The 27,618-nt window shown below is 43.0% G+C and overlaps 2 protein-coding genes across 5 annotated transcripts; one reads left to right on the forward strand and one right to left on the reverse strand.

Annotated features, from left to right (window-relative positions):
- Positions 1-429: 429 nt before the first annotated feature.
- LOC116260735 (plant-specific TFIIB-related protein 1) lies at positions 430-27,582 on the reverse strand. Of its 2 annotated transcripts, none has more exons than XM_050079625.1 (3): positions 26,348-27,582; positions 26,111-26,269; positions 430-1,265 (listed from the first exon to the last, which is right to left on the reverse strand). In XM_050079625.1, exons 1-3 carry the CDS (start codon positions 26,939-26,941, stop codon positions 723-725), a joined length of 1,296 nt encoding a protein of 431 aa, XP_049935582.1. In that variant the 5' UTR covers positions 26,942-27,582; the 3' UTR covers positions 430-722. The 2 variants fall into 2 exon arrangements, with proteins under 2 accessions (XP_049935582.1, XP_031495042.1); XM_031639182.2 differs by lacking the exon at positions 430-1,265 and adding an exon at positions 24,941-26,036.
- Positions 18,544-24,663, forward strand: LOC116260736 (uncharacterized). Of its 3 annotated transcripts, none has more exons than XM_031639183.2 (8): positions 18,544-19,397; positions 19,490-19,528; positions 20,394-20,445; positions 22,497-22,785; positions 23,135-23,202; positions 23,348-23,555; positions 23,722-23,818; positions 24,422-24,663. In XM_031639183.2, the coding sequence occupies exons 2-8, from the start codon at positions 19,521-19,523 to the stop codon at positions 24,510-24,512; spliced, it is 813 nt and encodes a 270-aa protein (XP_031495043.1). In that variant the 5' UTR covers positions 18,544-19,397; positions 19,490-19,520; the 3' UTR covers positions 24,513-24,663. The 3 variants fall into 3 exon arrangements, 2 of the variants coding, with proteins under 2 accessions (XP_031495043.1, XP_031495044.1); XR_004174161.2 differs by having other exon boundaries at positions 18,550-19,397; positions 23,348-23,571; XM_031639184.2 differs by having other exon boundaries at positions 18,565-19,397; positions 23,348-23,546.
- Positions 27,583-27,618: the final 36 nt, after the last annotated feature.

A 27,618-nucleotide genomic window follows, 5' to 3' on the forward strand; every position in this document is an offset into this window, starting at 1 on the left:
AAATTTTCTTCAAGTAGACACACCGGATAGATTTGCTGTGACCAGCACTTGCATCCACAATGTGAACTTAAAGAGTGTGTTTTATCCGGTTGGTACGAACATCGAGCCTACCACCTGAATGGCTTGCCAACACGGATATGCAGGGCGCCAGAGAGAGAGGGGCGGAGATTTTTTCTCACGTATATGACCTCATTATCTTCTCCTATAAACAACAAAATGAGGAAATGAGCAAGTTGCAGAGGATTTGAATGCTCCTATCCATTCAACTCCTCAACAAGCACGCACTTTGTTAATTATACACTTCGCACTCATGGGGATCCATGAATACAGCTAAAGGGAAAATGAGGGAGAGCACCCGAGGGTCATATATATATGATATATCGGAATACAGGAGTAGCCTTCATCCGATTCCCTCTATCCAACGCCCCACAAGAGGTTCACTTCCTGTGGCTTTTGCCTTCAACGCCTGGGAGATTCCCCTTCTTGACTTGTAACTGATCTACGTGACCAATCAATCCAGCAGACAAGTTTTGATAGACTGGCGGTGCATGAGATTCGGTTGAACGAGAAGCAGAAAAACGCCAACCACTACCTGGAAGGAGACCACCCGAATTCCCGGAACCGGCTCCCCTTGTGCTTGCAGTCACCTTCTTCTCGAAAGCATGGCTGCGCCTCATTACTGTCTATGTCTCTTTCTGGCCTTGTAGAGCTCCCGCTTTCCCTCAGAGCAGGCATACCGAACAGAAGGGAAGGCTGCCACTGTAAGCCGGATCGTTGTTATTTGCTCTTTCCGTTAATGGGGAGCCCCGAAGAGCAGCATCCCGATACTCTGCCTCCTTCTCCTTGCCTTTCCCTGCCTGTTGGTGTTGATCTCCATCTGTATCTTGCTGAATCTTTCTGGGTTTGGTTGTGTCATTTAAGAGCTTAGCCTGGCCGGCCGAAGAGGAAGAGAGGTCCACGACATCGGGCTTCAGAGATGTTGAGCGGCCGGAGTGGACAGTTGTCATGGGGAACGCCTTGTCCAGTGAGACAGCCGGAGTGTACTCGGGTGGAAGAAGGTCGTCCCGGTTCTCAAGAAGCTCCTTGTAAACCTTACGCAGGGTAACCTCCGTTAGCCCAGTCACCTTACATATTTCAGCCTGAGTTTTCCGCTTATCTTCCAACTGGCACGATACGTAGATGGCTGCCACCGAAATGCTTATCGGATTCCGGCGAGTACAGAAGCATTTGTTTGTCACGACTTCGCCAATGTAGGTTGCCAAATCCTGAGCCTGTGTGCGCCAAACGCTCCTTCATTTGGGTAGGGCCCGGGCCTCTCGGTTCAGTTGCATTATGATAAGTACAGGGAATTAGCTTCTGTTTCTAAAATATTTTTCAATTCTTTTAGTTTTACAAACCATCCTGGGCCCTTTAGAGAGCACCAGTAAAATCAACCTTACCTTGTTTCGATTCTTATAATCTCTACTTTTTTTTTTTTTTTATGATGGTCAACAATTTGTGGTTGTACATCTCTTACATTTCAGTTCTTTGGCTGATATATCTGTGTATCACCTCAAAATCCACTTGACTTTGGAGCCATCTGTTTCACATTTATTCACATTTATGTTGCTTTTGACTTTTGAGTGCGAGACTGCCTAAAAAACAAGAGAGAATGACAAAATGAGTTTGGCACGATGCATTACTTGGTTCGTGCTTTGGACATGGGGAGGGCGTTTGATGAAAGAATACACAGATGCAATTAAAGATCTTGTTTGCTAGATTTAATAGTCAAGCGCTACATATAATTACAGTAGGTTTCCAAAGCAAAAACATGGTGTTTCTATAGTACGCACACGGATACATTTGTTCAGGTGCTTCATGAATCTATCCTTATTTTAAGACATATTTAAAAGAGCAGAGCTAAAAACTTTTCGTTGCAGGGGCCGATCAAAATTTTAACTTAACTAAAGCCAAAATATAATTTTTTAACTTCTTCTATAAATTAAACTGGAAGGCCGCATGGCCCCTACCAACCCCTCCCTCCACCTCTGTCTATTTCTAACATCAGACGACTCCAAAAAGGCTGTTTTGCAATGGTAATAGTTACTGTCACATTCATCTACCTCAAAAAATAAGGTAAATTCATAAATATTGTCACAAATGTTTTAGATTTATGGAACAGTAACAATGTATTACAGTTAACAAACGAATCCAAAGAATTACACTTTAACAACTTCTTATTTCCTTTTTGGCCATGCCTCAAGAGTCAAGGCAGCCGAAAAAGGTTAAACCATGCCGAATTTGCTTGAGTAAATGTCTCTTAGAGTTATAAAGTGTATTGGACTTTATTGTGGAAAGATTATTGCAAGCACACTGAGTTAAAACTGGGCAGTCAGAAACTTCAAGAAGTGAAGTTCAATTGACTGACGTACGGCTCCGTTGGCAAGATATGGTAAAAGGCTTATTTAATCTCAACTTGCCTATTGGAAAAAGGACATGACATATCTCACCTAAATTATAAAGATAAAAACTTATTTTTTTTGTTAAACCCTTCGCCAATTTAAAGATGCTAAGTAGCAAAGTGGATGCTGATTTTATTATCGAAAAACATACAGGACATTTGATGATATCGCTGTTTAAAGTACATGTTCTTAATCTGCATGATCTTAAGACACCATATTCCTGTTCTAGAAAACTTGATGGATAAATTATTTCTACAACGAACAACTAAATAATATATGTAGTTACATCATATTCTTTTGAAATAAGAACGTTATGTTCTTAAAAAAAATATGTTAGAAGAACAAGTGTTCCAATGACGTATTGTTCTTACCAAATCCCCTCATAGAGTAACCGGTTGTTCCAGAACTCTTATGTCCAGCTAAGGCGAATCCAAACAGGACAAACGACACAATAAAGATGTTCTAAATTTAAAACATGAATGATTTGACGCGTTCACTCACACTTGTTTATGAGCAAAATGGATTCTTGTTAACACTTGGTTTTTTGTGCCATAAGCTTATAAGAATTGCAAATTTTTGGATTGTCATATTGCACAACACATTTAGTTTGAAAGAAAAAAACGCAAGAACAAAGTTAATAGACAAAAACTTCCAACTAAGGCGTTAGCATCCCATTGGTAATCCCCAAGGGAAGGTTAAGAATGTTAATCGGTTCCTGCAAAATTTAGTATTTTATTCAAGTATTGGTAGGGATGTCAACTGATCAGATTTCGATTTCAATCAGATATATACATTACTATATCCACTTTTTCGGATGTCTATATATTTGGATGCAAATACATATTTGAATTCGGACGTAAAAAAGTCTATATAGTATATCGAAATCCAAAATCCCGAATTTATAATCTGAATATGCTCTGAATCCAGTTTTTATATTAGCATTTAAATCCAAATCTGTTTTTTTTTTAAATCAAGTTCAAACTATCTTACAAAAATTGAATATATGATATTTATTTAAAACTATATCTGATCCAAAGCTGAATCCAATCAATATTTACTTAAATCCAAATCCCATTCTGAATCTTAATCGTATGCCAACTTTTTTCCTTATCCTTTTTTTTATGTGGTTCAGTTAGACATCATCATATCCAAATCTGAATTATTGACATCTCTAGCTAATGCCTGGGATGGAGAGATTCAAAATTACATTAACCAAAACAACATCATCTTCGACGAATTTTTTGGCCCGATGAATCGCTAGTAAAGGAAGCTCTTAGTTCTGTTTCAAAATAAATATTCGCCAACTCTAGTTCTAAGTAGAAGGGAAATTAAGAACAAAATGGACAACTACTAACCACCGCACCTTTTTCTGCGCGATTCCAGACTCACGGAAATCTCTCTCTCTCTCCCTCTATATATATATATATATATATATATTGCTCCCAACTGGCCCTTTCAGTTTTTTAAAAAAATTAAGAATCAGAAAAACCAGTCACTTGACAATATAAAGTTCTTCAAGATTGTTGATATAAGACTAAACTTTTGCGATCTTATACCATGAGTTGTGTTGGACCTAGAAAGACCAGGTACATAGTAGATAGGGTGATGTTTAAGTGTGAACCTTGGTTTTACCACTGCTTGAAGATTTTCTTCTTCCTCTTCCTCATTCATATAATATATATATATATATATATATATATATATATATATATATATATATATATACACTATTCAAAGTAATTTGAATATCTGGCATCTAGCTCTCCACTATTCAGAGTTGCAGAAGAGGATGTTCATTTTTTGAATGCCTCTCCAGATCATACTTCAGATAAAATGAAGTTGGAATCCGACCTGATCTTTTCCCTTCTCAAAGAGATGGAAGAGAGTGAGAAGCATCTAATTAATCTAACTCCATTTAGAGTATCATAAATGTACGTAACAATTTACATTGAGAAATTACTTTTTCTTTGGGTTTTTGTGCCGACTAACCACCAGCGCATGCATCTGCTCATTAGTCATTTCCCTTCGACCTGTCATGAATTTTATGGTTGATATTGTAGAGGACCCAAAAATAAATGGTCCTTAAGAAAACCTGAAGCAATTTGGAACCAAAATCATTTTGGTCCATTTCTTATAGAAGCTGTTATTCCTGTATCTATATATGATTCGGATATTGTAACCTCAAGTTAAAGACTTGTGCAGGACCTTCTCTCCAAATTTTGTCCAATTCCAAACTCATTTGCGTAACCAATCGAATCTAAAACTAGAATCAGTCCTTCAAGAACCTATCTGAGCGAAGATTAATTTCATGCAATATCAACCTCTCAAAGAAGCGTAGGATTTTGAGTTGGTTGATTTTTTCTTTATTCTTTCTTTGCTTCAATCAAAACGATGACTATGGTAAAGCAGCAGCATCCTTTTGGATTGGCTAAAAACTCGTAGGATGGTTAAGTTGTAGGATTTTTGCATTTAGATCATGATACAATAGAGCGACGGGAAAAAAGAACCAATGCCTGCTGATTCTCCACAAACCCGAAAAAATCCGCCTCCTTTGCAGGTAGCATTACCATTACCATTGTGTGTTCAATCTTTCTGTTACTCCACCATTACCATCACAATCATTCCCTCAGACATTAAAGAGCTCGGAATTGCATTGATCTTCTTGCTCCCCACGCACTCCCTCAGTCTTGATCTTGTTAGATCAAGAAAACTAGTATTTGTCCCAGTCAAAGCCGTTGTTTTTTTTACTTTAAACCGTTTTTGTTTCCAAATGAATTTTAAACTTTAAACAAAGCTATTTTTTAATTAAACGTTTGATTTAGAGTTTGCAACCGAATTCTCTAGGGCTGGCCACTTCATCTTTCAAATTTTGAAGTTGTTTTTTTTATATTATGACCATTTTCAATAGGTTTAATACGGGTTAATCCTCAATTTCTTTCATTTACAGTCAAATCTGATTCAGATCTGGATATTAACCTGTTCTACAAATTTTATCCAATTTCACACTCATCAACCGCTTAAAGAATCGATAAAATTTTTGAGTTGTTTATGACTACAGTAATGCGGCAGCATTCACTTACATCGGCTAAAAATTCGTAGGGTGCAGGAAAATAAAGCAAGCGGAGAAAAGAAAAGAAGCCAACCACATTTGTTTCTCCCTACAAACCCAAACTAACTGAACTGCCACCCTGCAAGTAGTTGTAGCCACGGAGGGCAGAAGAATCCAAGCGAATTGCAACCAAGAAAGGCAGTTTTTGGCCATGAATCTCAATCTTTCTCTTGCTCCACTGCCACCATCACAATCGCCGCTGCGACCATCGCAACCATTCTCTCAGACACAAGAGAGCCCCGAATTCCAATGGTCTCTGGAAGGGCCATCATCATCATATTCCTCACCATTGATACCGGCATGTTTTAGGCCAGCACAGCTTTCACAGCCACCCGCATTACAGGCATTACCACCATTGCGAGAGCGGTTGATATTCCCATCCTCATCTCCACCATTACCAGAACAGGATGTGGTAGAAAGAAGGCAACAACAATCATCTGCAACACCTCCACTGCTATCATTGCCAGCACCACCACAACAGCTGCTCTCGATTCGATTCCATCCCTTGCAGCTCCTTCGATGGTGAGTCATCGTAATCGTAATGTTCATGGTAGCAATGCTGGTGGTGGTGGTGCCGGAGGAAGAGGGGGCATACGTCCAAGGCAGAGTTCCAGCCGGCGGCCGCTTAAAGAAGATCGAATCCGACCACCTTACCCGTGGGCGATAGACAAGAGGGCTACCCATCAACTTCAACTTATAGTGAAGTTAACTTCTCATAGCTGCTCATCAACAACATGTACCAACAAATTTTCGTGCACGTAAAGTATATTAGTCAAACTATAAATGAATATGAAAAAACGAGATCGACTTAAAGATATCACGAAAAATGTAAACAAATGAAAAGATGCAAACGTGCAAGTGATAAAAACGAAGGATAATAAAAACTAAGTTTGTTGCAAACTTTTGTAAGAAGTTCAATCTATATTTGTAATAATAAAACATCGAGTGTATTACTAAAAAACATTCAAGAAAGGCAATTGCCTCCCCTCTATGCCCAATCACCCCAAGCGCCCCAAAGAGAGGCAACTCCTCCTCCTCCTCCTCCTCCTCCTCCTCTTGTGCCGATCACCCCTCGGGTTCACAAAGCTTGGAGTTGAGACCTATTATAGTATAAAGGATGAGCATACAGGGTCATGACAGCGACCACGAGATTTGAATCTCAAATCCCTTTGAAGTGGACTACCTTGCTGACTAGTGGACTACAACTCCTCGAAGTAAAAAAAAAACATAACATTAATTTCACACCAAAGTAAAATTGAAACAACAGTAAAAAAACTAAAAAGAAACTGCAAAGCACAAACAAATCGAAATTTCAAAAGAGAGTTCCATATAACAGATCAACCTCATTTAAGAAATTGATATTTTTGAAAGAGAGTTCCATATCAGATCAGGCCTAATTTACATCCACGCAATGCACTCTATAAGTTTATCGGATGCTTTAGACGCAAATTTTGCTCCATGAAGAAACAAGAAAATAATATAAAACGACCTTAATAAAGTGGTTTTGCAATTATTCTAAGACTATTCTAATATGCCAAACATATTGTTGGATTAATTTTAATACAATTTTAGAAAACTCTTTAGACAGAGCACTTTCTGAGTGTAGTCTAGACCAGCTAAAATGACAATAGTACCATCTCTTCATCTTTGACTTTTGGTTGATAAAGACAAGCACATCAAACATAATCACTTGAACAAAAAATAGGCAATAAAATTGAGTTAATCTGCTCTATTTTGCATACACATCATGCGTGGGTAAACTTCAGAACTTGGCATATTAATTTCTACACACAAAGGTAAGTTGTCTTGATGTAATAGATCAGCACAACATGTAGAACATATATAGGCGGGGGTATCAAGAAGCCGGAGCGCAGATTAATTAACAAGCTGAGAAACGAACAAGATCAAAGATAAAGAAACATGAAACAGAAGAAAAAAATCTAACCCCTCAAGAAAATGATCTAACCTTTCACGATCATGAGCTTACACTCGGGTTCGACGAGCTGATTGTGCAGGAGGATGTAGGTATTATGGAGGACGCGATCTTTGGCACCGGTTCGATGACACTTAGCGTGCTTGCAGAAGTACTTAAGCTGCTCGAGGGTGCAGTAGCCGAGGGACTGCGTGACGAATAAGAAGAGCCAATTCATATTCTTCTTCTTCTCGTTGGTGACGGGCGTCACGCAGGCCACCTGGTTGCACTTCTCGCAGTCGAGCATCTTGGGCGTCAGCCACTTCAGGGTAGCCCGGTTGTTCTGGTCGTGGAAATTATGGAGGACGATGTAGCACACCTCAACCACTTTCTTCAGTTCCACCTCCATGGTGTACACCTGCTCACACCTCTTGCAGCAGACCTGCCCACTGGTCTTGTCTATGCCGTTGGCCTTCAGATATTTGTACTGTTAACAAAGCTGGTAAGGATGAAAAGGGCAAAAAATCCGTTGAAGAGGAAATCGACAATCAAGATACTGATAAAGATGTCAAGCTGATAACAGAAGATCGTGATCAAGATTGTGATCAAATAAAAAAAGCAGAAAATAAGAAAAGGCGACAATTTAGGGATCAGATGAAGATTGTGTATAATCCAGGCAAGAACAATCTTGCCTATGATAATAAGTGATCCCTTCCCTATAAAAGGGACTCAACTCTACCATTGTATTCATCTCTCCCATCAATAAAGAAAACTCTAAGTGCCTTCCCTAAGCCGAACCACGTTAATCTTTGTTTCTTCTTTTCCTTATTTTCTTGGTTTTTCCATACGTACGAGTGCACGGTAGCCCTCTTGTCTGTCGCCCATGGGTAAGGTGGTCAGATCCGATCTTCGTTAAGCGACCGCCGGCTGGAACTCTGCCTTGGACGTATGCCCCCTCTTCATTCGGCACCAACACCACCAGCACTGTTACCATGAACATTACGATGACTCACCATCGAATGAGCTGCATCCGGCAAGGGATGGAATCGAATCGAAAGCAGCTGTTGTGGTGGTGCTGGCAATGATAGCAGTGCAGGTGTTGCAGATGATTGTTGTTGTTGTCTTTCTACCACAGCCTGTTCTGGTAATGGTGGAGATGAGGATGGGAATATCAACCGCTCCCATAGTGGTGGTAACGCCTGTAATGCGGGTGGCTGTGAAAGTTGTGCTGGCCTAAAACATTCCAGTATCATTTGTGAGGAATACGATGATGACGGCCCTTCTAGAGATCATTGGAATTCGGGGCTGGTGGAACCCCTCCTAGCGGTCGCACAACGTCGCCGATTGAAGGCAGTTCCTCCTCCCAAGATCTCGCTCAGCAAGGGGCAATGCGGAAGAAGTTATGAAATGAAGCCAAGAACTCGACGCACAGTCGGTCTCAGCCTCAAACCTGATAGGAAGTGCTTCACTCCAAAATTCGTATCAATTCGTAGAAGGCTCCAAAAATCCTGAAAATTGGTGGAGAGCAAGCCAACATCCTCTGGAATCCGCTGGACTTGTTCAGCTCTGAAGTCCGCTGGAATCCTACATTCCTTCAGAAAAGCTCCTCCACGGTTCTCAGCAGAAATCAATCTTCCAAGCTCCAATCCGCCTCCAAAAGATGAAATCTAACATTGAAAACGATTGTAGACGGAATATAATCATTTAACACACAAGATCGTGTAGATAATTCACCCGGTTAGGCTGTCATCCCAAGATTCTATACGAAAATTGGGTCACTGCCGTCTCAGGCGGTTTATCAGTTCATTTCGACGTCGGTTTCTGCCTAATTCCGTTCGAGGACTCTAGAAGCGCCGTCCGTGATCCGATCGACGCCAAATTTGGTGGGAATGTCCAGGATGCCAGGTAGAGATTGGCACCGAGATCAACACGATCCAACGGCCAGATCGCCAGAAAAGTTGCCGGCAATAGAGCTCGGTCGGCGGTGAAGCCTGACAGGGACAATGTTGCCTTCTTCCGATTGATTTGCACTCGTCTCGGCTTCTTTTGCCACGATTCCAAAAGAGAAACCAAAGGAAACTCAATGGAGATGCGAATGGGATTGAAATCCCTAAATGTTACCGGTGATTGAAGGGTCGATCGAGGGAAAAGAACGCCTCTGGCTTAGTTAGGCCTGAACAGGTCTGAGTCGCCTGAATGAACCTCCATTCGTCGGATAACGGTGGTCTGCGGGTCACTGGTAGAGGAAGCCCCCGCCAAGGCACTGCTCTGCCACCAAGACACCTTCCATGTAGCAGAATGCGCCTCTCGATTCGGTTGTGAGCTATCGAACCCGCACACCGGACTACTGTTTCAGTGGGCTGAAAAGATCGAAGACTGAAGAAGAACCCGTCGGCCCTCTTCTGCCGATTTGCCTCATGGTTGAAGAAGAACCAGCGGAGGTTGCAGGGGACTGCCTAGGCAGCCATTGTTGGATTCAGATGAGCTGTCCTCCACGGGTACCTGGTGCAATGCTTTGCCTAGATCGGCGTCAACAGTGCTAAGGACTACATCAAACACGGTTACGGAGCCTCACTACCTCCGTCACACCGTGGTCAAGTCTCTCCCTCACCAAGCCTCTCATGCCTGTCTGGCGACAAAGGGCTCGCGCAGGAGGATTTAACGTACTCGGCCCTGGTTGCCGATGGGATTTGACAGCAGTCTCAGCTAGTCCTGGCCGAGTCCAAAGTAGGCTCGTATCAGGGGCTCTCCTGCGTCTGAGAGAATGGTTGCGATGGTCGCAGCGGCGATTGTGATGGGTGGGGGTGGATCACGAGAAAGATTGAGATTCATGGCCAAAGACTGCCTTTCTTGGTTGTCATTTGTTTGGATTCATCTGCCGTCTATTGCTACAGTTACTTGCAGGGAGGCAGTTCAGTTAGTTTGGGTTTGCAGGGAGAAACAAATGTCATTGGCTTCTTTTCTTTTCGTTTCTTTTCTCCGCTTGCTCTATTTTCTTGCAACTTAACAACCCTGCGAATTTTGGGTCGATCTAAGTGAATGTTGCCGCATTACTGTAATCATAAACAACTCAAAAATTTTACCGCTTCTTTAAGCGGCTGATGAGTGTGAAATTGGACAAAATTGTAGAACAGGTCAGCGAATCAAAGTGAGCGGGATTTATTAGCCGGACTAGATATAGAATCTATTTTTGGTTCTAAAACTAGATGACCTATTCATTTTGAGAACTGAATTTTGGATCTAGAAATTAGTTGGTGTTTTGAATTGTGTTCTGAAACCAGAAATAAAGCAAAAACGGTTTAAAATAAAGAAAACAACGGCTTTGATTGGGTTTTTCTTTTAAGAAAAATAGGTGGTAAACACCGTGGCCAAGTCTCTCCCTCAACAAGCCTCTCATGCCCGTCTGGCGACAAAGGGCTCGCGTAGGTGGATTTAACGTACTCGGCCCTGGGTTGCCGATGGGATTCGGCAGCAGTCTCAGCTAGTCCTTGTCGAGTCCAAAATAGGCTCGTATCATATCCACCCTCTTTAGAACGAGCTTGTCCTCAAGCTCGACTGTGGTAGCCCCTTAGGATGACCCAACCAATCTCTTTCAGCCAAACCCTCTTTTCTATCTTGTTGCCCTCTTAACCATTTTTCGTGGCACTCGGAATGGGTTCCGTAGTCTCTAGGTAAAGATCGAAGTAGAGACTCTTGTCTTCGATCTTGCTTTGTCCATGCACAACTAGCCCATGTGGTCTCTCCATATGGTTTCCCTCTGTCAAAGAACTGACCTTTAAGCCTCTTTGCTTAAATATGATGTCTGCCCACAAACACTACAACTTGGGATTGAGGAATAAGGACGTGACAATAGAATTCCTCTTGATGACAACACAGTCCATAATCCCTTGGAAGCCTCTTCATCCGACACCACCACCACCAGCACTGTTACCATGAACATTACGATGACTCACCATCAAAGGAGCTGCATCCGGCAAGAGATGGAATCGAATCGAGAGCAGCTGTTGTGGTGGTGCTGGCAATGATAGCAGTACAGGTGTTGTAGATGATTCTTGTTGTTGTCTTTCTACCACATCCTGTTCTGGTAATGGTGGAGATGAGGATGAGAATATCAACCGCTCTTGCAGTGGTGGTACGCCTGTAATGCGGGTGGCTGTGAAAGTTGTGCTGGCCTAAAACATATTAGTATCATTGGTGAAGAATACGATGATGACGGCCCTTCCAGAGATCATTGGAATTCGGGACTGGTGGAACCCCTCGTAGCAGTCGCACAACGTCGCCGATCGAAGGCAGTTATTAATATCAACCTCCTCCCAAGATCTCGCTCAGCAAGGGGCAATGCGGAAGAAGTTATGAAATGAAGCCAAGAACTCGACGCACAGTCGGTCTCAACCTCAGACCTGATAGGGAGTACTTCACTCCAAAATTCGTATCAATTCGTAGAAGGCTCCAAAAATCCTAAAAATTGGTGGAGAGCAAGCCAACATCTTCAGGAGTAGACGCCCTGAGTTTGAGAGAAATCCGAGCACTAGAGGCTGGACTCGTTGAGCTCTGAAGTCCGCCGGAATCCTGCATTCCTTCAAAAAAGCTCATCCACTGTTCTCAGCAGAAATCGATCTTCCGAGCTCCAATCCGCCTCCAAAAGATGAAATTTAACATTGGAAACGATTGTAGATGGAATATATTCATTTAACACACAAGATCGTGTAGATAATTCACCCGGTTAGGCTATAATCTCAAGATTCTCTACGAAAATTGGGTCGCTGCCGCCTCAGGCGGTTTATCAATTCATTTCGCCGCTGGTTTCTCCATTCGAGGACTCCAGAAGCACCGTCCGTGGTCCGATCGACGCCAAATTTGGTAGGAATGTCCGTCAGGAAGTCAGGAAGATATTGGCACCGAGATCAACACGATCCAACGGTCAGATCGCTGGAAAAGTAGCCGGCAATAGAACTCGATCGGCGGTGAAGCTTGACATGGACAATGTCGTCTTCTTCCGATCGATTCGCACTTGGCTCGGCTCCTTTTGCCAAGATTCCAAAAGAGAAACCAAAGGAAACTAAACGGAGATGCGAATGGGATTGAAATCCCTAAATGTTACCGGTGATTGAAGGGTCAATCGAGGGAAAAGAACACCTCTGGCTTAGTTAGGCCTGAACAGGTCTGAGTCGCCCGAATGAACCTCCATTCATCGGATAACGGTGGTCTGCGGTTCACTGGTGGAGGAAGCCGCCGCCTAGGCACTGCTCCGCCGCCAAGACACCTCCCATGTAGCAGAATGCGCCTCTCGATTCGGTTGTGAGCTATCGAACCCGTACGCCGGACTACTGTTTCAGTGGGCTGAAAAGATCGAAGACTGAAGAAGAACCCGTCGGCCCTCTTCTACCGATTTGCCTCCTGGTTGAAGAAGAACCAGCGGAGGTTGCAGGGGACTGCTAGGTAGCTATTGTTGGATTCAGATGAGCTATAGTGAAGCTCGCATGGAGAAATGTTTCAGACACGGAGAAGAAGCAGAAACAGAAAACGCGAGAGAGGTGAGCCACCATTACAAACTTTGGTTTTACATTATTCAAAACTTAGGTTTGAACAGTGCGTAAAGAAGATATATACTGTAGCACATCCCGGGACGGTCTAAGTCTCATCCCGGGTCAAACAAAAACTGAGACGGTATCTAAAATAAAACGGTACATAAGCAAAGCTGGGAACCGGGTCGAACGGACGGGTTCTGTACAAAACTGGACCTGTATCGGTCTGCTACAACTTTGACTCGGTTCCTCTGAACCGAGCGGGTCTGGATCTGCAGGTCTGTTGCTCCTAGATCCAGAATGTTGTCTGAACGGATCTGGGTCTGCGGGTCAGAATCTACAGATTTGGACCCGTCTGTCTCCAAAACTGAATGGATCTGGGTCTGATAGCCGAACTCGGACCCGCTTCACTGCGCACTCTTATCTGACTCAGACCGGGCTGGGTGTGGTCCGTCTGTGGTGGTTGGGCTCGGCTAGCTGGGCCTGGGTGCCCCAAGTAACCTCCCTAAACAACGATCGCCTGTGTGAGGAAGGCCGCCTCAAAAGTTAGCATCCCTAAAGGAAAAGACGCCCTGTCTGCGCGCTGGTCGTCAAAGCGGCTACCACTGCCGTGATAACCTCCCTGACGCCTCTGAGCCCCTCGCCAACCGCTTCGTCGTGTGTGATAACCTCACGACGCTGAAATCGTCTCTGCTCTGCCGCGGTAACCTCCCTACAGCTCCCGACGTGGTCGCTGGGCGTCTCCTCGTCCGCGATAACCTCCCCACACCTCAGGTGGCCTCCTGCGTTGACGCTCTCCCGCGCGTGGCATCTGTCTGCATCCTCGGTGCCTGGTAGCCTGCGACATCCCTCAGATGTGCACTTGGCCATGCCCATTGGTTGTGTTGTGCCTGTGGCCGGCAGTGGCTGTCCTCCACGGGTACCTGGTGCAATGCTTTGCCTGGATCGACATCAACAGTGCTAAGGACTACATCAAACACGGTTAACATAGCCTCACTACCTCCGTCCGTGGCCAAGTCTCTCCCTCACCAAGCCTCTCAATCCCGTGTGGCGACAAAGGGCTCGCGCAGGCGGATTTAACGTACTCGGCCCTGGGTTGCCGATGGGATTCGGCAGCAGTCTCAGCTAGTCCTGGCCGAGTCCAAAGTAGGCTCGTATCAGGGGCTCTCCTGCGTCTGAGAGAATGATTGCGATGGTCGCAGCGGTGATTGTGATGGGTGGGGGTGGATTACAAGAAAGATTGAGATTCATGGTCAAAGACTGCCTTTCTTGGTTGCCATTTATTTGGATTCATCTGCCCTCCATGGCTACAGCTACTTGCAGGGAGGCAGTTCAGTTAGTTTGGGTTTGCAGGGAGAAACAAATGTGGTTGGCTTCTTTTCTTTTCGTTTCTTTTCTCCGCTTGCTCTATTTTCTTGCAACTTAACCACCCTGTGAATTTTGAGCCGATCTAAGTGAAGCCGCATTACTGTAATCATAAACAACTCAAAAATTTTACCGCTTCTTTAAGCGGCTGATGATTGTGAAATTAGACAAAATTGTAGAACAGGTCAGCGAGTCAAAGTGGGCGGTTCATCAATTTGGATTTATTAGCCGGACTAGATATAGAATCTAATTTTAGTTCTAAAACTAGATGACCTGTTCATTTGGAGAACTGAATTTTGGATCTGGAAATTAGTTGGCGTTTTGAATTGTGTTTTGAAACCAGAAATAAAGCAAAAACAGTTTAAAATAAAGAAAACAACGGCTTTGATTGGGTTTTTCTTTTAAGAAAAATAGGTGGTAAACACGAGCCGAGTCGAGCCTTAGCTTGGGCCAACATGAGTTCAGAGGCTCGACTCGAGCTCGGCTTGTCTTCTATTTTGCATAAGCATGAATCAAGTTATACAACATTAACTCAAGATCCGCTAGAACAAGAATGTCAGAGGTCGAGGTTGAGCTCGTTTAACTCGTTTAAGCGTGCTACAAAGAATATGACAGCGAGCTTAATGCTGCAATGCTGCTATGGAGGAAGATGGCAGAGGAGGTAGGAGGCCCCTGAAAGAGAGATGGCGTTCGTGGGGGAAGGCCTATCTGATTTGCAAAGGAAGATGAATACTTTAGAATAAATGAGAAATCTGAATCATGAAACCCTGGCAGCTGAGCAAGGTTTCATCTCATAAATTCAAGAGAGAGATTCGAGAGAGAAAAAGAGCGGGAAGAGAAGGAGAAAGAGGTACCTTGGCTCTGCAGCAATAGAGAAAGCAAGAAACAACGTGATCAAATGAGAAGCAAAATCGAACAAAACAAAATAAATATTCATTGAAGTTACCATTTATTTTTGCTCGAGCTGAGTAGAGCTTAAAATTTTGAGTTTACTGAACTCAAACTCGATTGACTAAAACAAACTAGTCAAAAAATGAGATCGGCTTGCTCATTTATTAAAATAGTAAGCTGAAACTCGATCATGAGCGGAGCTTTAACTAGGAGCTTTTGCTTGTTCACCCCTAGTATGGGTGGATTGAAACCCATCGGATTAGCAGTGTCGGAATGCATTGACTTGTTAAAGTAGTATCTGCAAACGATTCAACACTTAAATTTTAGTTTCAACTTGCACACGTGTACGTGCCTTAAAGGATGGTAGTTGGTGATGCCTGGTTTTGAAAAGTTTAGTTTTGTATTAAAAATTATGAAGGTTCTTAAAAAACAAGTAAAGGTAGTTTTTTAGTAGTTGGTTGTTAAGTTATGTTTTTTTTTTTTTTTTTACTGAAACTGAAAATGTTAGAGGTAAGCCCGGGCACCGGGCAAGGCCACCGCTGAGTAACTGGTACCCAGCCCGACTTGGGTCTGAGCCCGACACCTGGGAAAAAGGAACTTGAGTGGCCCGGGTCGGCGCGATAATGGATTTTTTATTTTTTTTACTAATTGAAACGAACTTGGAATCTAGTTTTTTAAGTTGAGCCGAACTCGGGTTTTAGATGTCGGGCCAACCCAGACCCTACTCATGGGCGGAACCCAGCTGATGCCGAGGTTTAGTTATTGGGCAAATTGAGATCGGTCAAACCATGAACCCAAGTATGGCTTAAGCTCCTACACAACACCCACACAAAGGCATGTGATGGATCATGGAAGCATAATACAAGTGATTAAAAGAAGCAACCACTTTTGCACCGACGAATGTTCAGCTCGCACCCAGAAAGTTCTGAACTATGCGAGCCATTAACATATAAAGGAACAGGACGTGAGAGTTTAAACTTTTTTTTCACATGGAAAGCAGGGAAAAGCTTCTGGTAACTCTTCAGTTCAAATTTCACCACAGGAAATAAGGGAAAACAACAAGAAGCTTAGTGGAGACTTCTAGTAACGAGAAAGAGGAAAAAGACGACAAATCCAGTTTCGAAGTAAGTACAATTTCGAAGCGCATAGCATTTTCTTGTTTCATCACAAGTTAAACCCATAAAAACGTTTTAGTTTTTCTGTTCCTTTATTCACGGTCATCTTCGGAGCCATAATCGCAATCTCTCGATCTCCATTTCTTCTGTGTAATAAATAGAGTTGCTAATGGGCCAGCTTTGAAGCAACTAAAATTTATCAAGTGTCTAGCTGGAATCAGATCTGGTAATACAGACATGATAAAAGTCCTTGTACAAGATCCGATCTATTTGAAACCTTAAACATGTGTTTGATATCATTGGGAATTTCAGATCTTCAGATTTAAGGTCACACCTTCCTCCCATCCGGCCTTAAAGAACGGGAAAATTCTAGAGCTTATTTCTCACATCTCCCCCCTAGCATCACCCTCATTCATATGAGCTAGATATATCCATTTATATATATTTCAGATATTCGATCGACCCGTTAAAATATGATTTGGAATGGAAAAAAATCAGAACCTATTACTTGCTATATCACTAAATCTAAATCAAATAGATAGACTTTTATCGTCGTCTCGAGTGTCCTAGACGATGCGTCACGCGCCATTGTAGTGGATACACAAATATCATGTGGCTTGTCCTTTTATACAATACCCTCTTGGGGGCATGCGTTGTTGTTACATGAATCTTAATCTCTCAAACATAAATTTCAAAGAAGAAAGCATGGATCAATCTGATCTTGCTGAGATACAGCTTTTGGCTGTGGGTATAAAGAAATATATCAGTCCATGTGGACAGTGGATGGCTGTAGCGACTGCATGGAACTTTGGAAGATGAGCGATGGGGATCAAATCAGTTCAGTTCATATATATATATATATATATATATAATCAGTCCATGTGGACAGTGGATTCTGTAGCGATTGCATGGAACCTTGGAAGATGAGCGCCGCTGATCAGATCGGTTCAGACAATTGTGGACATTGCCAATTCAAAGGTGAACTACCATGTAACTTTTCAAAGATCTACTCGACTCATAAGTCGATCTGCCATATAAAGTTAACTTACCATGTTTTCATTTACGAGTCATTCCCCAGATTAAGGCATTACCTTGTCCATATTTCAACATTTTTCATACATGCAGAGAGCTATTTCAGCAGTAACAAAGCAACCGAGTTGTCGTTATCATCACGAGTTCTTATCACAGTAGCACGCAAACTTACAGCGTCAGGGAGGGCAACATAGACAAGCTCTTGTCATCCAGCAGCTTGGTTGTGGTTATGTTTTAATCAGTACATTAACAACTTTAACATCATCACTTTGAGTAACCTCGAGGGGGGGTGGCACACTAGATCGTGCCGGTGGCGGCTAAGCAGCTGGTCACTAACTTGAATGGCATGGCTGGTCACTAACGCAAATGGCGTGGGCATCAATCCCTTGCATTGATAAGGTGAGACCGGCTTACCAGCTACGTGCATTGATGGCCCTGCACCAAGTATCTATGAAGTCCTGAACTCAAAGGGCAAGGGGGAAGATAGAGGCTTGTTCTCCCACTTGAGCAGCAGAATACTCTTCCAGCTCGCAGATTAGACCAAGCTTTGTGCAGGGAAAGAGATATATTTGGCTTGAAGTCTACCAGCAGCTGTGGACCGGCCTCCGCTGTTGCTAAGTCGCTTGAAGGTTTTTTCAATAGGAATGTATGCTGGAAGGTAGGCTCTTACCTTTATAAGAAAAAACGCGTATGGACAAACATTGCAGGGTGGAATGCTCAGCATTGCAGACAAAAAAAAACTTTCTGATCCAGTAGTTATGCCTAGCTACTCAAACTCTTCTGAAACACAAAACTAAGCTGCAAGCAGACAGGAGCTAGGCCGTTGAAGAGCCCGATTGAACACAAAATCAGCCATAGCGACCATCCATTTTTACCATATTCTTTTAGCCAGGACGCCTGCTTGAGATGTGGGCATTTGATTCAAAATAACAAAGTTGCTGCAGCCTTCTGCTATGGATTTCCATCTGACAGGCCATTATCTCCTCTCAGAGAGAGGGCCTTTCAGGCGCCTCTTCCAATTATGCTTATTGGAGATGATCTTCCTCCTGCCACCGTTGTGCAATCGGTTTTGAAGCTAGTGAAATATATGATCCACCCCGCTCAATCTGGACTGCCTCCTGCTTGGCTCGTCTGCTAAGTCGCTTGAAGGTTTTTACAGCGTAGCAGTTGTCAGTCGTATTCTTATATTCTTGATTTTCTATCGTCGAATATGCTTTTTAGTTTTAAGTAGACAGGATGCAACATTTCCAGCACTAACGCACATCAGAATTTCAAAGTTGAGCATACTGGTATAAAGGACTTGCTTTCTATCCAAACAAATGGTAGAGTTGAAAGCGAAATCTCGCAAGAACGAGAGTAATACTGACGCCGTAGAGACACCTACACCAACTTTCTCGCATTGGTCTGGCCCCTTCTTCTTTGTTACATGCGACACGTATACACCAACTTTCTCCCGGAAAAGCACGGTTTTTAGATCAACGTTGTTTTCCCTCTCCCTTTCATGTGATTGCGACTTTTGTCATTCATCGCGTGGGGCAGGCTCTTTGAAGCAAACAGGTTTGGCGGGAACCGGAACAGTCGTCCACTTCATTCTTTGATTCAAATAACACCAACCAGATAGAAATGAGAGGAGGGACTCAGGGATGTCTCTGGGACCTTCCACCAGAAAGGTTTGTACTATGCGTAAAATTTTTCTAGCGATCACTCTTTCCGACCGTCCGATATACTTGTGAAATGGTGGCCAATCGCCACGCCCCATCGTCTGTGGTCTTGATCCTTTTCCTTTCCAAAGTTCTTCTTCTTCTTTTTTTTTTTTTTTGAGGTCCAAAACGGGTGTGTGTTCTGAATTGTGAAAAGAAGAAGCTCATTACTCCCAACATCTGCTCGTTGCTGCACTAGTTAAAAGGCCTGCTCTGCTGCGTGGACGTCGCTGCGCCCCTCGTAGCAACCTCCTTTTCTTTCCTGTATTCCATTTCCTTCCGCCTACTGAGCCTCCTTTTTGCCTTGGTAAATGACCATCTGATTTCTCACCCTTCTATATTTCTCTTATGTATTGGCTTTTGAGTTTATTTGATTGGTATGCCGATGTCCTCTTGCAGGTTAGAGGATCCGAGCTCTCCCCACGGCTTCATGGACAGGTCTCTCTCTCTCTCTCTCTTTTATCTGTTCCGCAATTTTTTTAGTTTGGGGGGTTAGCTGCATAAGCTTCCCAATAGATTTCGTCGGGCGGAAAAAAGATGCAAACTTGAAATTTTTAATGGTTAAAGTTTTTGCTTCACTTACTGCATCAGTGAACAGATCATGCTTCACCTGTATTGAAATTGTATTTTTCTTGTAAAGTTGCCTTGAAGGTTGGAATTTTCATGTAAATGCCAACATTTGTACGAGCTGATCTCTGTCGTAGATCAAATGGTTGTAGAAAGTGTCAATTCTTTAAAAAAATCAACTAAAAAAGGTAACAAATATTTAATGTTTTTTGTGGGTTACTTTGCATGTGTTCATTTATGAAACATCTATGATGTTCATGAAGGTTTAAAATCAGCAGCCAAGTTCTCATATTTGGCAGTGCTAATATTCTGACAACTATATATGTAGACACATGCATGTGAACTCAATCCTGTTTGTTCAAGCCTGAAAAATTCCAAGGGCATGTTCTGAAAGTAGTGGAAATTTTCAGAGGTACATATAGAATTTTTTTTTTGTCTGTATGTGAATATCCATTAGGAAAATAAATGAAAAGAGAGCCAGGGGAGATGAGAATAGCAACTCGTCATAATAAAATTTATCCATCTCCAGTGAGGTTAAATTTTCATACAGAAGACTTGGCTTTTTACAATTTCTTTGAAAAAATGTTCTCATTTTGAACCATGCGAAGAAATGAAAATTTTGAATGTTTGTTTTCCTTTTGATTTTCCGCTGCTAAGCGTACACTTAGACTTCAGAATGCTTCCTGTGAATTCATAGATCTGCTGACTGTTTGCCTGTGTTCTTTTTGTGTTATAGGAACAGAGACTTGCAAGATATAGTGGCAATGCAGTTGACATCTCCTTTTTCAGTGAGTACTTTTGATTAAACTTGGTGCTTATTTGGAGAACTATCGTAATTTTTTTGTGATTGCATTGTCTCCTGATTTAAATATTTTCAGTTATCATAGGGAACTACGGAAGGATGTGGATGATTAATCAGAATGTTAGTGCATAGTTATCATATGGATTGGTCAAAGTGCTTGAATTGCATGGCAATTGTGTTGATTTTGAACAATAATTATGTAAAAGGACTGCATTTGTTCATGAGTCATGACAAGCTTTTTATTTCCCTTGTTCTAAACTTAATTTTTATTCACTTTCCCATGGTAGATCATTGCTCAGAAAGTTAGGTAGACATATTTGCTATCCTGGGGGACTTATGTGGGAAGGCATGGAAGAAGCATAAGAGAGAAATGTACATGATAGGGAGAACTCAGAATCACAAGATGATCCATAACCACTATTCATCACTCCTGCTATTCTGTATGGACTCGACAATACAAAAAGACACATGCACACATGGGCACACATACTTGTATATAAGGTTTTTGGAATATGTGAATTGACTAAGTATGAGGGGTATGTGAACTTACTTATGAGTCACTTGATCGTGATGATTTATGAGATTATACACGTAAAATTATCTCCTCAAAATCAAATTGTTAAATTGTCACTCACGTTTTGAAAAGGCAACTCTCTGCAGCACTTGTGAACCTCCATCCAAGTTGATTAGATGGCTCATGTTCAGTGCACAGGCTCCGTATTTTCTATGTAAATACATGTGTGTGTGTGTGTGGCTTATATAATGACAAGAATCTGACTTCTTTGTGCTGGATACATTCCTCAGAATCATGCCATTGTATTCACCTCAGTTACATTTTTTCAATTTGGATCTGTCATCTGCAATTCTCTCACAGAAATGATAAAAACACTATTCTCCATCTATCTGAAATCTTCCTAGTCAACAGATCCTTATAAGAATCTAATTTATGTATTTGTTCATTCTATGTTTTTGCATGACCAATCTGTTCAAAAGTCTCCCAGAAATTATCTTTCATGTCAGCATTCTTACTTGAATATTCTTTTCTTAAGGTTCAAGAAGTATAACTTTGTCTGTGAATTCTTAGATTTATGATTCATTATACATAGGATGTAGATGCAGGATGCAGGTGCTGGTTTTCTGTGTGTGTTGCCACATGGGTGTGGATGAGGATGTCCAAGTTTTAACATTAAAAGAAAATAATAAAATGGTTACGTACAAAAAGCATAAGATATAAATTTTTTGTGAGACAGAACTATTGAATCACTGAGTTTATGACTCAATCCGACAACACTCACCTTGATTCAAAAGTCAAGTCTGATGCGAACAGATGCACTTGACCGCATTTGCCATTGCTGCTGATTGAACTTGGTGTCTTGGTTCAGCATGCACACCTGCACCCCAGTGCTATTGCAACATAGTCGCTGCATCTTCTTAAGGAGTCTGGGCAGCATAGCACACAGGCAGCACCAATGGGCCTTAATTGGTTCCTTGAAATGCTTTTTTGCTCATATGCCAACGTAAAATCTCAGCATCTCACAGGAATTTTCCTTCCATATTTGACAACCAAAAAATGTCCAACATTGACTTAAATCACAGGAGAACACAGAATGAACTGTGTTCATAATTGTAATATGGTAGCTTCTTTCTTTCATGATTACATGTTCTGCTTTTGCAGTTTTAGCTTTTATTTCCCATTTTTTGAGTTCAAACTTGAAGCTGATGATCACTGAATGGTTAATTTGTACATTACTAAATATTGCACTACTGTGTTGGAGTATCCTCTATTTGTCTCTGTCAATGTTTCCTTTCCTTGTTTTATATTCCTTATCCACCTAGAGTGCGTCTATGTGATCAGTTCAGCAAAAAATTCCCTTTCATTAGCTGCATCACCTTGATATTTGTATTAATATTTTTCTAGGAGGACATCCACTGAAGAAATTTAATCAATGTCCTGATTCAATAATTCTCAGATTTTGATGCCTCCAGTGCTTCTTTGGTTGATAGGAACATGATATTCGATGTCCATCTGATGTGCAGGGTCTACAGAGATCTAGAACATGGAGACTTATGCTTGGTCTCTGCTGGTTTCTGCTTCATCTACTGGTTAAGCTGCATCATCTGGTCATACGAATAGCTCGCAAGTTACAATGCTATCTTATCCTGATTGGGTATATGTTTAACTGCGTCCGACTAGGACTAAATAAACTTCAATCTGTAGCTATTGTGGTGGACAGTGAAGAAGCTTTTCAGATCTCAAAAATATTTAGTCTTGTTCGCTGGTTATCAAAATTTGGTGTGAAGCATATTTCTCTTTACGATATGGATGGTAAGGTTTCAAGCTTTAAGTTTCTCTTTTCTGAGGATCTGTTCTCAATTTGTTGTTTATGAGTTGATAATTCAAACCACGGAGTAACATTTGGTTACTAGGGCTTCGATTGATATATTTTCAAGTTTGAAGGTTTTGAAATTAAATCTTTGACTTGATTTCTATACCTAAACAATGTTTCTCAAACGTTCTGTTCCTTTGCTGAAGGTCAATACTTTATGAAAGCTTAGTTTTCCTCCATCAGATAGCTTGTAGTTTCTTAGGTCAAATGGCTGAGGATGACTCTCAAAGATCATAATTTTGTGTAGACCGGTCAATGATCACTTCTATGATGCACTGTGTTCTGCAGGAGTTTTAAAAGAGTCAAAGAAATTTCTCGTCAAAAATTGGGCTGATCTGAGTCCACGAGAGTGGAAGGTAACTCTGTGTACTTGTATCTAATCTCTTCCTTTCCACCTTCAATGATTTATCTTTTTCAAAATATAGTTACCCGCTTAACCTTGAATTGCAATATTTCCTTCCCACTGCTCTGGAATCTACGTAAACCTTTCTTTTTATCCAGGAAGTTGATAAGAAAGTTGGATCTCGTCATCAGAAGTCTGTGGACCTGGAATGGTTGTCCTTTTCTGATGGGAAGGAAGCAGTTGTTAGGGCCAGCATGTATATCTGCTCCAACTACTCAAAACCTGTGACTGCTGATGCACCACAAACCAAGCAAACGCTTACAGAGGCTGATCTGGACAAAGCACTGAGAGCAGTTGGTTGGCTTCGTATCTCTCTTGCCCTGTTTGTATTTTTTTCGAATTCCAATTCCTCTCTCTGTGGTCTTACTCTGTGAATATCATACTATGTTTTTGGCCAGTTGGCTATGACGCCTCAGTCCTTTGCATAGAACATGTGGTTTTGCATACTTATCTGTGTTTTCTTGTCCCCCAGGTTCTTGCGGACCAGAACCTGATCTCCTCTTCATATTTGGGCCTGCGAGATGCCATTTAGGTTTCCCAGCATGGAGATTGAGATACACAGAAATCATGTAAGTCACGTTTTCCTAATATATTGTGCTGGAACATGGTTCCAGTACTAGATAGGCTAAACATTGCACTAACTTGTGTCTTTTCCATGAGAAGGCCTGGCTAGCTATCCAGTGACCTTAGGAAAAGTAGAACGTGAATGATTTATGGAAGTTACTTCAGGACAAGTGAATCCCTTGATACTGGAGCTTTGTGGCAGTCAATTTATGACCTCGAAAGGGTTCAATGGGTGCTATTTATGCAAACCCTTTAGGAAATCACAGGACCTAGATTTCGAAATTAGAGAATTTGGGGGGGGGGGGGCATTTTAGCTGTAAATATATGAACCTGGTCGCAACTTTTGAAGGGGACACTAAAATCAGGATAATCCGTGACATGGCAACTCATAATAAATTTGTTTCTAGAAGTCCTATATCTTTTGTTTTAGAAGTAAGGTCTTAGTATCATTCATTGGCCTTTTGTCTGGGAAGTAAAGATCACACTGCCAGGTATAGCAACGGAAAGTGCTTTGCCTTTTGCGAAGCAGTCAATTCTTGCAGTTTATTTTGATTAATTGTGTTATCATTTTCCTGTGGACTAACCTGAACACAATAAAATGTGGACAGACATATGGGGAAGCTGAGATCGTTGTCTTTCAGTGCCGTACTGAAGGTACTCTATGACTTTTCAAAGAAACATCAGAATTATGGCAAGTAGATGCTGGATAAGACTTAAGGGTATTCATGTATTTAAATATATAAAACATATGATTCTACCCTAGTGCCTGGTGCTTGTTGAATTCAATATAAATCAGAAATTGATTCTGTCACATGTAGATGAGCTTAAATGTGTCCGGACCTTCTATTTATGGCGATTATTTTGTTTTCTTCATAACTCAACATGGTAGTGGCTCGCACTCTATTGGCTAGTTCATGCTGAAGATGTACTTACGAAATTTCCTTTCGAAATTTTCTTCAAGTAGACACACCGGATAGATTTGCAGTGACCAGCACTTGCATCCACAATGTGAACGTAAAGAGTATATTTTATCCGGTTGGTACGAACATCGAGCCCACCACCTGAATGGCTTGCCAACACGGATATGCAGGGCGCCAGAGAGAGGGGCGGAGATTTTTTCTCACGTATAGGATCTCATTATCTTCTCCTATAAACAACAAAATGAGGAAATGAGCAAGTTGCAGAGGATTTGAATGCTCCTATCCATTCAACTCCATCAACAAGCACCCTCTTTGTTAATTATACACTTCGCACTCATGGGGATCCATGCATACAGCTAAAGGGAAGATGAAGGAGAGCACCAATGTCCAATGCGAGGGTCATATATATATGATATATCGGAATACAGTAGTAGCCTTCAACCGATTCCCTCTATCCAACGCCCACAAGAGTTCACTTCCTGTGGCTTTTGCCTTCAACGCCTGGGAGATTCCCCTTCTTGACTTGTAACTGATCTACGTGCCCAATCAACCCAGCAGTCAATTTTTGATAGACTGGCGGTGCATGAGCTTCGGTTGAACGAGAAGCAGAAAAACGCCAACCACTACCTGGAAGGAAACCACCCGAATTCCCGGAACCGGCTCCCTTGTGCTTGCAGTCACCTTCTTCTCGAGAGCATGGCTGCGCCTCATTAATGTCTATGTCTCTTTCTGGCCTTGTAGAGCTCCCGCTTTCCCTCAGAGCAGGCATACGGAATAGAAGTGAAGACTGCCACTGTAAGGCACCCGGATCGTTGTTGTTTGCTCTTTCCGTTAATGGGGAGCCCCGAAGAGCAGCGTCCCGATACTCTGCCTCCTTCTCCTTGCCTTTCCCTGCCTGTTGGTGTTGATCCCCCTCTGTACCTTCTTGAATCTTTCTGGGTTTTGTTGTGTCATTTAAGAGCTTAGCCTGGCCGGTCGAAGAGGAAGAGAGATCCACGACATCGGGCTTCAGAGATGTTGAGCGGCCGGAGGCGACAGTTGTCATGGGGAACGCCTTGTCCAGTGGGACAGCCGGAGTGTAATCGGGTGGAAGAAGGTCGTCACGGTTCTCAAGAAGCTCCTTGTAAACCTTACGCAGGGTAACCTCCGTTAGCCCGGTCACCTTACATATTTCAGCCTGAGTTTTCCGCTTATCTTCCAACTGGCAGGATAGGTAGATGGCTGCCGCCGAAATGCTTATTGGATTCCGGCGAGTACAGAAGCATTTGTTTGTCACGACTTCGCCAATGTAGGTTGCCAAATCCTGAGAGTTCGATTAGGATGATTCTCGAGGTGAGTACTGTATCTAAAAGTAAGGCGGAACTCAGATGCCTATACCTGAGTGGATTTGTCGAGTTGGAGGAGCGTGCAGAACCTGGGCATGTGAACGGATATGGAATTGCTATTAATGGGCTGGCTTAATTTAAGTGCCTCCACCAGAAACTTGAGGTACTTGCCGATCTCCTTCTGGGCAACATTGGCTGCCGCTGAAATTTCCTGTCGAAGAAGTTGACGCCTCAGACGGTGAAAATGTGAGAGGCAAAAAGAGATGGAGGAGAGGGAGGCCCATCGTACCTGAAGGGTTCTGGGCTCCTGTGCTTCCCGGATAGCCTGAAGCAGGGCAGCGGTGGCGAGGGCCTCGATATTGCGGTTCCTGAGGCAGGTGGTGGAGGCGCAATCCCTGAACAATTGGACGGCGTGGTCTGAGATGTCACGGTCCACGCCCAAGATGGACGAGACGTCGACGATCTGCAGGTAGGCCCTGAGGTTGTCGACGAGGCTGGCGGAAGGGTCGGCAGAGTCGAACTGGAGGACACGCTCCATCTCGGCCAGGTGCCCTGAAAAGCTGGTAGTGGTGTGAGCGAAGACGGGGTGGAGCTCGAGGGACCAGGTGGAGAAGGCGGTGATGAAGCCGGTGTTCTCGAAGGGGTCGCATTCGGCATCGTCACTGTCGAGTGGCGGGAGCGGCAGCTGGGCCACATCAGGGGTAACGACGCAGAGAGGGGAGTCCTGAGCCCGGAGGACAAACAGGTCGTGGGCGTAGGACTGGTGCTCCTCCACCACCCGCCCACACGACGCGCACTCCGTCACCGCCCTCCCCGACGACGGCAACGTCGTACACCTCCCTTGCGCGCCCAAACAGTAGGGGCACCGGACGGGATGGCTCATGGCTCTGTCTCTCTCTCTCGCTCGCTCGCTCGCTCGCTCGCTATGGTGTGATCAGAGTCAAGGGCAGAAAGAGGAAATTCGGGCGAGACGGTTTCCCGGCGCTGGGTATCCTGACGTAACAAATTATTTAATAATGGAAGACATCCCACGCACAGACTCATGAACGAGAAGGCCGAGGTGATGCCAAGGAGCCTTCACTTCAAAATAATAGCTATAGCCTATATGATAACGTGAGATTCGATTCGCGGTTTGAAGTTCATGTAACCTTTCTCTTTCCACTTTCCTCGGTGGCCTCCGGTTTCGCTCTCCGACCGTCTGTCCACGTCCATGGGGCTTTCGTTGCCTATACATCTTTGTTCGCTTTACGCTCCACGATACTTACGGGTAACGTGGCTTAGCCATTCAGCAACCATCGGCGTCAGGCTTAGCCATGTATAAGAGAACCCAGAAAATATCTACAAAAGTTGGGCAGATGGACGTTGGACTTCATAACAACTTCGCTGACACCCAACTACAGTTAAAAACCAAGACGCCGTTGACACGAGGCACGAAGAAGCAGGCCTATCCATCCACCCCCAAGCACTGCCGCGTCCACTGAAGCAAAGGTTCGTCCTTGAGCAAAGCCCAGCAACTCACCGGCCACAGCCCTACGCCCACCTCACAGTCGCGTGTTCTAA

The sequence above is a fragment of the Nymphaea colorata genome, chromosome 9 (assembly GCF_008831285.2).
Source record: "Nymphaea colorata isolate Beijing-Zhang1983 chromosome 9, ASM883128v2, whole genome shotgun sequence".
In the NCBI taxonomy this organism is placed as follows: Eukaryota; Viridiplantae; Streptophyta; class Magnoliopsida; order Nymphaeales; family Nymphaeaceae; genus Nymphaea; species Nymphaea colorata.

Coding starts and splice junctions, on each gene's coding strand:
- LOC116260735 (XM_031639182.2), bottom strand. CDS start 26,941: ATGAGCCATCCCGTCCGGTGCCCCTACTGTTTGGGCGCGCAAGGGAGG. Junction 26,270..26,347: donor AGGAGCCCAGAACCCTTCAG/GTACGATGGGCC, acceptor CTTCTTCGACAG/GAAATTTCAGCGGCAGCCAA. Junction 26,037..26,110: donor AACTCGACAAATCCACTCAG/GTATAGGCATCT, acceptor TCGAACTCTCAG/GATTTGGCAACCTACATTGG.
- LOC116260736 (XM_031639183.2), top strand. Junction 20,446..22,496: donor AGTTGACATCTCCTTTTTCA/GTGAGTACTTTT, acceptor TCTGATGTGCAG/GGTCTACAGAGATCTAGAAC. Junction 23,819..24,421: donor TTGAGATACACAGAAATCAT/GTAAGTCACGTT, acceptor AAATGTGGACAG/ACATATGGGGAAGCTGAGAT.